This window comes from Lepidochelys kempii, chromosome 3, assembly GCF_965140285.1.
Source record: "Lepidochelys kempii isolate rLepKem1 chromosome 3, rLepKem1.hap1, whole genome shotgun sequence".
Taxonomy (NCBI): domain Eukaryota; kingdom Metazoa; phylum Chordata; order Testudines; family Cheloniidae; genus Lepidochelys; species Lepidochelys kempii.
Window position 1 is genome coordinate 47,728,620 of NC_136382.1, and position 12,396 is coordinate 47,741,015.

At 43.4% G+C, this 12,396-nt stretch overlaps 1 protein-coding gene across 1 annotated transcript in view; it reads left to right on the forward strand.

The window, feature by feature from the left end:
* The first annotated feature begins 2,678 nt into the window (after positions 1-2,678).
* The window catches only part of HCRTR2 (hypocretin receptor 2), a 61,084-nt gene continuing 51,366 nt past the window's right edge, over positions 2,679-12,396 (forward strand). Inside the window, exon 1 of the mRNA XM_073335119.2 lies at positions 2,679-2,904. Coding sequence (XP_073191220.2) covers positions 2,679-2,904 — 226 coding nt within the window. The remainder of the gene's footprint in view (positions 2,905-12,396) is intronic.

Genomic DNA, 12,396 nt, shown 5'->3' on the forward strand with positions numbered 1-12,396 from the left:
AATCAGCGCAGAGTAGAGCGGAAGAATTACTACTTGTGTCTGCTTAGAACATGCTTGCTAATATATCTCAGAATGATGTTCACGCTTTTTTTTTTTTTTTTGCAAGAGCATTACATTGACTCATATTTACACTTGTGGTCCACTATGGCCCCCAGATCCCTTTTCACAATGCTCCTTCCTAGGCAGTCATGTCCCATTTTGTATGTGTGCAACTGATTGTTCCTTCCTAAATGGAGTACTTTGCATTTGTCTTTATTGAATTTCATCCTATTTACTTCAAAATGGTCTGAATTTTAATCCTATCCTTCAAAGCACTTGCACCCCCTTCCAGCTTGGTATCATCTGCAAATTTTATAAGTGTACGCTATGCCATTATCTAAATTATTGATGAAGATATTGAACTGAACCAACCCGAACTGATCCCTGTGGGACCCCACTCATTACGTGCTTCCAGCATGACTCTGAACCACTGATAACTACTCTCTGAACAGTTTTTTCCAACCAGTTTTGCACCTACCTTATAGAGTAGTAGTTCCATCTCAGTTGCATTTCCCTAGTTTGTTTATGAGAAGGTCATGTGAGACAGTATCAGAAGCTTTACTAAAGTCAAGATATACCATGTCTATCGCTTCCCCCACCCCACCATCCACAAGACTTGTTACCCTGTCAAAGAAAGCTATCAGGTTGGTTTGATAGGATTTGTTCTTGACAAATCCATGCTGACTTTTACTTATCACTTTATTATCTTCTAGATGTTTGCAAATTGATTGCTTAATTGTTTGCTCCATTATCTTTCCAGGTACAGAAGTTCAGCTGACTGCTCTGTAATTCCCTGGATTGTCCTTATTTCCCTTTTTATAGATTGGCACTAGATTTTTCCCCTTTTCTGGTCTTCTGGAATCTCTCCCAGTACCACAGCTACCAAAGAGTCTGGCGTTCTAGACCTTTTTGAAGTAGAATGTCAGCTCATATAGAAATAAACACTTGAAGCAGAAGAGGTCTTCATCATTGAGCCTCATTTGGCAGAAACGAGGCTCTTGGAGAGCCTTACACATTTTCCCAGTACTAGAATCACTTGGAGCCTCGCTATTACTCCCTTTGGTACCTGATGTCTCCAGAACCTTCTTCATAATCAGCAATCCAGACTTCTTGGAAGGAGATAGATCATGCCTGCTCCTTTTGTTGGTACCCATACACTTAGAGTACTGGGCTTTTGGTACTTCCAGCATGGACATAGGTGCCACATCTCCCAATGCTTTTGTGACTGAGACCCAGAGGTGGATAGGGTACCAGTCTACATACCTCTCAAGGGTCTTGGTGAACAGGATCTGGAGGTAGACTGAGCACTATATATGCTCAGATGCTGGTGGCCAGGGGGGTCCTTGGATCCTGGATCAGAAGCCAATCCTAGAGCTTGCTCCATCGTCAATGGTTTGACTTTATTTCCCTGTTTATGAAATCTGCTGTTGAATGGGGAGCAGATCTTACACTTAACCGGTATGTGTATGTCTCCTAAACACCAAAGGTGTCCAATGCTAGCTGGGATAGCCTCCTATCAGGAAAAACAGCACTTTAAGCATGGGGATCCCAGGGTACCCCAGATAGTAAAAACGTCCAGAACAAACCCTCAAAAGGTAGAAACAACAAATCCCAACTAAACTAACTATGACTAGGCAAAAGGGAAGTAGGCATGATCAACATTCCATCTCAGGCTGAAGGCAGTTGAGGGTGGTTCACTTGTGCAATCCTATATATCCTTGGTATGAGGCATGAGGATATGTAGGATTGCATGCACAGGCTGAACGGGCACTGCTATCAAAATCTCAGATCAAAGATGCAGGAACACATGTGCCTCTGAAGTAGAGCACCCATTGGGACACTATGCAAAGAAGATTTCCACATCTACTTTAGCCGCTTACCCAGCAGGACTTGAAGGGCTTTCCGAGTCACCAGCCACTGATTTCAATAGCTCCCCCGATTCCATCTCATCTGCTGCTGCTCTTTTTTCTCCAAAATTGAAGTTTTAGTGATGTTTAAAGCTGGAACAGGACAGGGGAGACGTGGTGGGGGTACAGAGAGCAGACTGCTAGGGAAACTTGGGAAGAAAGAAAACTGGGGTCACAGAAAGGGGCATGAGAGGAGGGACAGTAGCATAAGGAAGGGTCTGTGGAGCTAGGGAGGGCAGTTTTGGAGCATCAAGGACAGGTGTAAATGTATGTCTAAGGATTCCTAAATGTGAGACACACATTGCATGAGCACACTTGTATATACGGGCAGTGAGGCAAGTGCACTCTTGCTTACAGGTTGGATCACATATACTCTCACATTTGGAAGCAAACTGCCCGCTTCTCCTTCTCCCCCCAAGGATTTACTGTGTATTGCAGATTCTGTGCCAGAATGATGCATTTGTAAGCATATGCTGTACCGGCTCCTGTGTCACTGCAGCCTCTGATGCCAAGTCCTCATTCCCTCTCCCAGAGCTGCTGTATGTGCATCTTTGCTGGGAAGCTGCAAAGGTAGTAGGAGAAGTTGCAGAGTAAAAGGCTTGGTCATCATTGGCTCTAACTTTTTTCATTCTTTTTCTTCTTTTCATTACACATCACCAGTGTAAATGGATGGGCTTCACAGAAGCTTGAAGTACTGAGAGGTTTTGATCCAGACCCAAGCTACAACCAGTGATGTCTGAGACCAAACTGGATGATCCCCCTTCTTGTAGGAACTGGTCTTCTGTTCCAGAACTGAATGATACTCAGGAGCGTTTTTCAATCCCCTCTGTTGACTACGATGATGAGGAATTTCTGCGATACCTTTGGAAGGAATATTTACATCCCAAAGAATATGAATGGGTCCTGATTGCAGGGTATATTGTTGTATTCATTGTGGCTCTCATTGGAAACATCCTGGGTGAGTATTGCTCTACATTCCTCCCCAGAAGAGTTGTAATATAACCTGTTTGGATTGTTTTTCAAACTGCTTAAACTGTGAATAAAGAACAGCAGTGTAGTGGTGGCATTTGGGAACATTGTTTTTTGCATCTGAGAGTGAAAGTTAGATTTAGACAAACAGATGAGATGAATGTGTGTGTACCTGACAGTTTATTTTGAAATGAAAATTGCTAACTCTTCATGCCATTTGTCATGATTGTGGTATTTAACAGGCTGGTAGCATCATGTGCTACAGTCTTTTGAGACTGCTAAAAGCAGCTTTTGAGTGTTTTAATTTAGAGAGCAACATTAAGACATCCAGGTTTTTTAGCTGTTTACTAACAATTAGTTGCAGTTGTAATTAGAATCCCTAAGTAATCCTAGTATCCAAGCTAGGAAGGTTGTGTCAATGAAATGTTAATTTTCTAATCTCTGTCCAGGTGTCAGAGGTGCTGAAATTCTCCAGCCCCATTCAAATCTTTACAGATAGATGTTTTCCCTCATACAGTGCTGACAGCTGCTCTTCGACAGCACTTCTCTGCCTGGTCGTCATGCTTTTTTCATTCAGATATTCTCAACCGAGTTGGTAGAGTTTAACTTTCACATTTAAATGCATAGGCGGTCATTACTCACCTGACAGGAGCTACTCTTGGCATTGATAAATGTAGAAAACGGATCGAGAACTTGGTCTCATATCTTCAGGTTGAATCGATTTCTGTGCATAGAATGAATGCTAGGATCCAAGGGTGTAACTATGGAGAATAGGGCACTCCCAACTTTCAGTCCAGGAGGGAGAGGAGACAGAAATATCTGTCTCTCCACACATCCCCACTCATATTTCATTCATCTGTGAAGGAGGAGGGGAGGTAGCACAGCAGAAAGCAAAGAACAGTGGCTGCAGCTTCATGCAGAATTGCTGAGCAGACCCCTATCAGGGAAAAAGTGAAGGGGGTGCTGTTCAAGGGGGACTTGGAGGCAGGTACCATGGGTAATTTATGGGAGGTGAACTGCGGGGCAGGGGAAGGCAGAGAAAGAGGGGGAAGATATAGGGATCTAGAGGAGTAGGAAGGTAAGGCAGAGCAAAGGGGGAGGTTGGAGGTACTATAGTAGACCAACTGAGGGAGAGAATGTCAGAGTGACTGAGGGAGGCAAGGAGGATGTGAAGAAGGGGATGGAGCAAAGCAACATCACAAATGAAAGTTTTAGTGAAACCTTAGGGCACAGAGTTATTGGGACCTTAAAAGAGTAAAGACGGGAATCTGGGGAGGGAGGAAAAACGGTGAGTGGAATAACTAGGGGAGAGAATGGCCTTTGGGAGGAGGTGACCAAAGGGATGTGGAAAGAGGAGGAGGTATGGGAATAAGAAGAGGTTTTGAGGTAGGGAGGGGAGAAGAGGGGTTTGAGGAGAGAAGTGGATATTTGAGAGAATGAGGAAGAGTTTGGGAAAAGATGCTGAAAAAGTGAAGTGCAGAAAGAGGGGAAGGTTGACTGAAGGATATGGAGGTTGGGCAGAGTTTGGTGAGAAGTTTGAGATAATATGGGTTTGGGAAAGAGGAGAGATTGGAGATTTGGAAGTAGAGGGAATATTCAGGGAGAGGGAGGGAGGTTTTACAGAGCAATTGGGAGGAGGACAGTGTAAGGTGTTTGAGACAGATGGGTATTGTGGAGCAGTGGGTAGGGCAGGAAGCTTTGTGGAAAGGTACTAAAGTGAGATTCAAAGACTTGGATGTGTCAAGAGGAGAGTAAAGAGCCTGGGAAATGAGGAGGTTGGGGGAAGAGGTAGCACAAGCTGATAAATTTGAGGTGGAGGATGGTAGGAGAAGTGCAGAGCCATGGTGTGGAAGGAGCAGACAGTAAGGACAGGCAGGAGTCTGGAGGTAGAGAGAACAGCGAAAGTGGTTGGACAGTAAAGGCAGAGGAAACTTGGGGGGGATAGGAAGGATGGAGGAAGAGGAGCTTGTGCATAGGTAGCAGATTTGAAGATAGAGGAGAGAGAAGAATGATGGGGGAGAAGGAAAATGCCTTTAAAATAAGGAGAAGAAGCTGGGGAGCATGAGGAGGCTTAGGGGGAGCTGGTAGTGACTGAAGAGAGAGAATGTGAAGGGATTAATGAGGAGCCAACATCCTTGGAAACTAAAAGTACCAGCCAAAGGGTAGCTCTCAGGAGAAATAATTGAGTAATATCAAGGAAAAATATATATAACTCTTTAGAATCTAATGTAAGCATAGGTTTATAAAGAAATGTTCCAGCAGTTATGTCCAGGGCTTAAATGCTAGGACAAGTAAATCATGCCACACAATTGGAGGAGAATTAAGGATGCATTCAGGGACCGATTCTCCAAGTACTTGAAACCACAGGATACTGGACTCCTGGGGGGAATTAAAATACCCAGATGTCTGTTGGGTGTTGGTTACAACCAAACATACACCATCAGCAAGTATCCTGAGTTACACACAGGAAAGGGTTATAATCCATGAGCTAAAAAATGCAGCCGCAAGAGAAATCATCTTGGACTGACTTGCTACTGATCAGGAGGAACGGATTGAAAATGTGAGGCAAATAGAGGCACGATAAGGAGTGTTCACAAGCTACTTGATTTTAACAGAGTATCAAAGGGTTAATAAAAGCTAGCACTACAGAGGGATTAGATTTCAAAAAAAGCACTTAAAATTTCTATTGAACAGAATGAAATGGGAGGAATTATTCAAATCTTGACTGTGGAAAAAGGCAGAACACTCTAAACATACCGCAATAAAGGCTTCTCAGGTGGGGAGTGGGGGAAGAGAAGAAAGGACGACTGCCAGAAACAAGAAGTGGCTAGTGTAGTGAGACTTGGAAAGGGGAGGAAGCCACCCAAACAAGACTGCATAATTAAGAGTTGTAGGAAAAAATTTATGGACACAAAACATAGTGCTAGGCATAGGAATCCAGAATCTGAAAGGCTTTTGTATTGTTACAAATATATTAGAGATAGTGTAACGGGGAGAAAATTTCCATACTGAATCTTTTAATTTCTCCTCATGGTTTCAATTTTTCTAGGTCCCTTTGTGTAATTTCTCATGGTAATTCACATAACATGGTAAATTTTAAGTAACTTCCATTCTAAGTATGGGAAATTCCATCATGGATAATTGACTTTTGTTTTCATTCTGTAGTCCACTTTATAAAATAAATCCTTTTATGGATTCAGTGCATTTCCCAATAGCTTCATCCCCTCACATGTGGTATCCACTAAAAAAACCCACTAAGATGTTCCTGCATTAATCTTTAAAATGATGTCCTATATCAGTAGTTCTCAAACTTTTGTACTGGTGACCCCTTTCACAAGCCTTCGAGTGCAACCCCTCTTATAAATTTAAAAACACCTTTTAATATATTTAATACCATTAGAAATGCTGGATGCAAAGCAGTGTTTGGGGTGGAGACGGACAGCTTGCGACCCCCTCCATGTAATAACCTCGCAACCCCCTAAGGGGTCCCGACCCCCAGTTTGAGAACCCCTCTTCTATATTCATCCTGTATTGTAGCTGCCAGTGGTAAGCAAACTTCTGCATAAGTAGCTTGGCCTTCTGGCATTTCAAATTGTTTTTCCTCATCTTAGCATTAGTGTCTCTTGGCCCATTGCATAAGGACATAAGATGTCATTGACAGAAATGTTTTGTAGTGGGAATTGGAGAATTGCAGCAACAACTGAAGAGACACTGGATCTCTGGCAAGGGTGCTGGAAAGCTGTGTGAGACCCAGATTAATAACCAGGAAGTGTTAGAAAGTTTGAATAGTAATATACAGACTTAAGGGTGTAAATTACACCATTTGAAGGTATGCCAATAATGCGTTCATGTTCTTTTCTGTTTCTTTAACAATCCTCTTAACCTGAATAGAAACCCAATAAAATTTCAGTTGAACTTTTTGGTCATGGTGTTAGCCATGGAGATAGGAGTGGCAGAGAACGAGCAGCTTGGAAGACTCCTAAGATCTGATTCCCCTCTCACCTAAACTACTTTTACATTGATTTAACTCTTTGGGCGTCAGGGGAATTACCTTGGTGCCCGTGAGATCAAAATCTGGCCCATAAGCTTGGGATTTGATGTATTTAGCCATAGCTAGACCCACAGTTTGAATTAAAGCTTTTGAGATGCAGTGCTGACAAAGACTCCTGCGTATCTCCTGAATAGAAAAAAAGACAAGTACCTATGTTAGAAATATTGTTGGAGAGAAGCAGACCCTGATGTTGGAAATCGGCAGACATAAACTTATGTACTTTGGCTATGCTAGGTGCAGAGATGGAAATGCCCTGGAGAAAATTACTATAGAAGAAACGGTGGAGGGTCATCGTAGTAGGGGATGACCAGTGATGAAATGGGTGGATGGTGTGCAGCAGATCACTGGAAGATCAGCTGCTGAGTGCTCAAAGTTAGTGATGGATCGTGAAGGTTTTAGAATATTCTACTATCATGTCACTGATATTCAGACATGAATAAATGGATTTATTTACTAGAGCCAGAGTGGCAACATGAATACAAAGGGTATCCTACTATGAAGCACATTTCAGACAGCTCTAGCACTGTTATTTATATTGCAGTTGTGCTCAGAGGACCCAACCAAGATCAGGGACCCACAGTGCTAGGTGCTGTACAAACACACATGAAAGTTCAGCCCTGGTCCTAAAAGGACAAGTAACATGAAAACGGAGAGGGAAGGGCAATACAATCAAACATACAATTTGTTTATGCGTCTGCATTTTATAATTTTTATAATGAAGAATTAGTTGCAGATGTCCCCTTTTGCCCCTCAATCTAGCCATCATTAACTACCAGTTTTTTTTTGTAGTGCTGTAGTGTGAAGTGGGTCTTGAGGGAAATTTGGAGAAGAAGGTAGTGGATTTATAATGCTATAGGACTGTTTTCAACTCCTACACCAAATTTCCATGGGTACTGATCACTGCTACAGCTAGACTGTTCCCTGCCATTGAGTTTAAAAAGTTCATCTTCTGTATGATACGTTTAAATTGAGCAGACTGTCTGCGAAGGACATTCTGGTCATGCTGTGGTGTTGTATTTCTGTAGCCCACCCCCAATGTGGCATGAGTCTCCTCCCTGGTGCTTGCTACTTGGAGTTGCTTCTCCCTTCTCCTCCCATGGATGTGTCAGGAATCGGAGCCTGCAGCAGAGCCAGTCTCTGGGAAAACTGTCAAGTGCAGCTAGCCTGTAGTAGGCTGCCTAATTGGCTACACCACCTGATTGGCTGGAAGAGTCGGAAGATCAGCTCTGAAGCCAGCAGTCGTGGCAGTGGAGCAGCTGCTCGAAGCAGTTTCCCGCTTTGTTCCAGCCTTGGCCCCAGCCCTGCACCCGTCTTGCCTCACTCCCAGTGACCCGGTTCTTACTCTCAGCTCTGATTCCTGACTTCTGACTTCGGCTCTGACCTCTGACTCTGGCACTGATCCTAAACTCCACCTCCTGACTCCAACTCTGCCCCGGGCTCCAATCTCTGGCTGCCTGATGCCTGCTTCGACCACTACACATCACCACCCACAACCCGGTCCCTGGCTCTTTTTTGTGACGCTTGGTGGCTCCATGCAAGGTGACTCTTCCCTGTGCCCGAGACACAAGGGGTGCTACCCACTGGGGAAATGAATAATGCTACCATTGATGGCAAGGAATATTAAACCAGTACATATGAAACAACAAAAATACATTAACACAAATCCCATCAAAGAAATGACACACCCAAAACCAACAATATTACAAAGGGAGATTTTTATTGGGAGCAGGAAAATAGGATCCGAGGAAGGAAAGGGTTATGGTTAACTAAGTACTAAAACATCCACAAATTTCCCACCTCCCTTCAATCACAGCTCTTCCCCAGCTCCCTCCCTGCCCCTTTGCCAGGCTGGAGATGAGTGCGGCAGCACTGCAAATGCTGGCTGGCTTAAACAAAACCTCTTACAGTGGGTTTCCCCTGGGTGGGGCAGGGTCCTCTCCTGGCTCCATGGTCTGGAGTCCTGTGCAAATTTCAGCTGGCTCTTGGTAGTCTTTGCCTGGTCAGTTCTCTGCCTCTCTGAACACTGGTCTCCTCAGGGCTGGAACTGCCTGATGCACCAGATCCCACCGCAGTTCAAAGACTGCCTTTGTGGGAAGGGGAGTTAATCGGGGGCTCCCTGAGATGTTCTGCTTCTCTCTCAGCTCTCAAATTCAAAACTCTAAAATGAGCCTCTTTCTCTTTCAGCTAGGCTGGCCCCTCCCCCGGGGGTATGTCTGCACTGCATCTGGAAGTGAGCCTCCCAGCCTGGGTAGACAGACTTGTGCTCACAGGGCTCATGCTAGTGCACTGAAAATAGCTGTATAGACACAGGGGCTTTGGCTGGAACTCAGGCTCTCAAGCTTTCTGGAGCTGCAACAACAAAGCAACATCCACACTGCTATTTCTAGTGCACTAGCGTGAGCCTTGCTAACACAAATCCATGGCCCCAGGCTGGGAGGCTCGCTCCCAGATGCACTGTAGACATACCCTGAGGGGCTGAAAAGCCCTGGTTCATCGCTGGGCCAGTATACTGGTTGTCCATATCAACCCATGCAGTAGCCTCCCTATTGGCCTCAGCAGTAGTTTCTATTCCATTTTGTTGCCATCTGTTACACCAAGTGGGCTGGGAAATGTCAGAGGACTCTGGTAGCTGTTATTATCGTAATTCATAGGGTAGGGGCCCCTAGAGGCTCAGTCCAGAATTCCAGAAGCTGGCAAACTCCATGTGGGGTTACATTTGAAGGCCAACAAGTTTGTGATTCAAATAACTTAATAACTTTTCCCCATATTTTTCTTCTAAGGAGTAAGGCCTTGCATTCTTCGTTCATTGACTGATACCATGATCGTTTTCTATCTTCTGCTACTGTAGTTCAGATCAGAGACATAATTAAATTCATGTTTCACCATCAAATTCACTACCAATTTGATTATTTCTCAGGGATTGTAATAATTTATACATGCTCCCTAGGGCATCTGTGTCTTGATTAATTGTTCTTCAGTAGTTTACACTCCATTTTACTTTTACAGTTAGATCAACTAATAATTAATTAAGACTAATTTATTATATATTTCTAAATGAGCAGAGATGCAACATGAATGCCAGAGACCCAGTTAGGCTCTGAGGATCAATTCACTTTGAGGCATGTCTGTCTGGATTTTCATTTACTTGACAGAAGCAGTATTAGGGAGCAGTGGAGCAGTAGTTTATCTTTTTGACTCTTCTTACATTTTGCGTGTGACTTCTTTTTCAGGTCTGCTTTGTAGGGATTTGTGTGTCACCATTGTTTAGTGTCATTGTGATATACCATCCTATGTAGATTTATCTAGCGTGGGTTGCATGGATAAATCCAAAGGCAGAATTTGGCTCTGAATTTTTTTAATTGACTGGTATGGCTGTTAATTGGTTTCTAATACTATATGTTTATCATGTGCTAATTATTGATGATTCCGCAGTCATACTGATGTGAACAATGATTCTTTAGCCAAAAAGTTTGCATTAAACCTACTTAGCAGTATCTGAAGTCTGGTTACCTCACCTGTTGCTCATTGTTAAGTTGGCAGATAGAGCAAAAATTATATAGAACCCTTCTCAAAGACTAAATATCATCTACCCTGAGCCTGAGCAATAAGGGACTAGGAGTGTTGTGTGTGATACATGATTCTTCTGCACTTTCACATGCTTTCTAGAAAAGGTGTCCATAGCCTTCTGAAAGGGAGAGCTGATCATGGCCGAATCCTATGCATTATATTGCAGGATGTTTTTCTCTGAAACCGGTGTCAAAAATAGCGTTGCCCCTTTCTGCACATAAGAGTGCAGCTTATGTTGGTGCCAGTGTGGGGTTGTTGCTCTTTGCTATTTTACAGGGCATGAAAGGGATGCATGATGGGATTCCCACTGTCCAGCCATCTTCTACCCTTGTACCATGAGTGTCTGCTCCTGCTGATGTGGTTTGCTGCTTTATGCTTTCTCTGTGTTTGGCGTAACAGGAACCTCACACACCAGAACTGATTGCTGTTTACAGGCAATAAGCTCTTGGTTGGCTCTCCTGTTAAAGCATCTGCACCTGTAATTAGATAATCATTGCCTCAGCTTTATATGACACATCCATATACAAGATGCATCTTTACGAATTACAGACTTGCATGGTTTTTAAATTGATTTTACTGAAACCTCGATGGGCAGAAACTCTCAATTCTAGGGGGAGCTCCAAAATCCCCCAGTGCTTTAGGGTGCCATCTTAAAGGAACCATCCATTAGGATGTTATAGTGAGCCCCCTCTACCTGTGCCTAGCTGGTGTTGCTGGGCTAGCATGGAGGAGCAGGAAGATCAAAGCTTTGGTCCCACTTCCCTCCACCCATTCAGGCTTGTATGCATCCCCTAGGGTATCATGAGAGAGCTCTCCCTGCTATCCCTGGAGTTCAGGGATTAAAGTTCTCAAGAGTGCAAAGTGGTTCATTGTACCTACCTCAGCAACACTTGTACAAGTAGAAGGCACAATGTATCCCTCAGAGATTAGCACTAAAGTGGATTGAATAATCCTCATGGTTAGTTACCAATCAAGTGTAGAGTCAGAGACTTGAACTGTGATTGACTTCTACTGGGTTCCTTGCTCACCTGTGCCACGGTTCTTGGACTTCTCCTCTTTAACATCAGAACAGGACATAGTCTGCGTTACCATTCATCGCTAATCCTAATAAGGAAGGAAGATAAAGACATTCCACAGTACTGAAAATACTAAATCCTTCAAAACTGCCATCAAGTCATTATGTTGGAATGCAAATCTGGTTATGACATTTAAATGATTGAATCTACTAAAGCACAGAACTCCTAGAATGTGAAGCTAACATGTTGCGTATTAACTTCTTATTTTCACCTCCAGGCAGTTACTGTTTATCACCTGCTGCCTTTTAGAGGCTGGAGAACAATTTTAATACAATCCGTTAGGACCCCTGAATTCTATAAGTTGCCAAGGAAAGCATAACAAAACCAGTAGGGCAATTCTACCCTATCAGATGCCTATTCTGCATTGTACTAGGGAATGTAGGCTTATTTCTATGATGATTCAGTCTGGTGAGTTAGGTGGTTATCTGCAGGAGAATGAAACTTGGGTCTTCATTTAAAGCATGATTTTCTAGTATTTGAGCTAAAGGAGCAGACTCATAAACCCTCAATATGTGGTGTAGGCATTACAAAGGGACACAGTCATACAGTGGTAGTATGGTCAGACAAGATTTCCAGTAGAGGAGAAGATTCAGGGCACTTTGTAATAATTGTTGCATCTTACAGTGGTAGAGAACAAAACTGGGTCACGGTATTAAATGTTGACAATACTTGGGAATACTTTTAGCAGAAGTTGTCATTGTTGTTCACCACTGGCCCTGGCTGTCGGATGCAGAGAAGGGCTCAGTCTCCTGAATGGGGAGTCCCTATATTTATGCCCCCCAGTCAA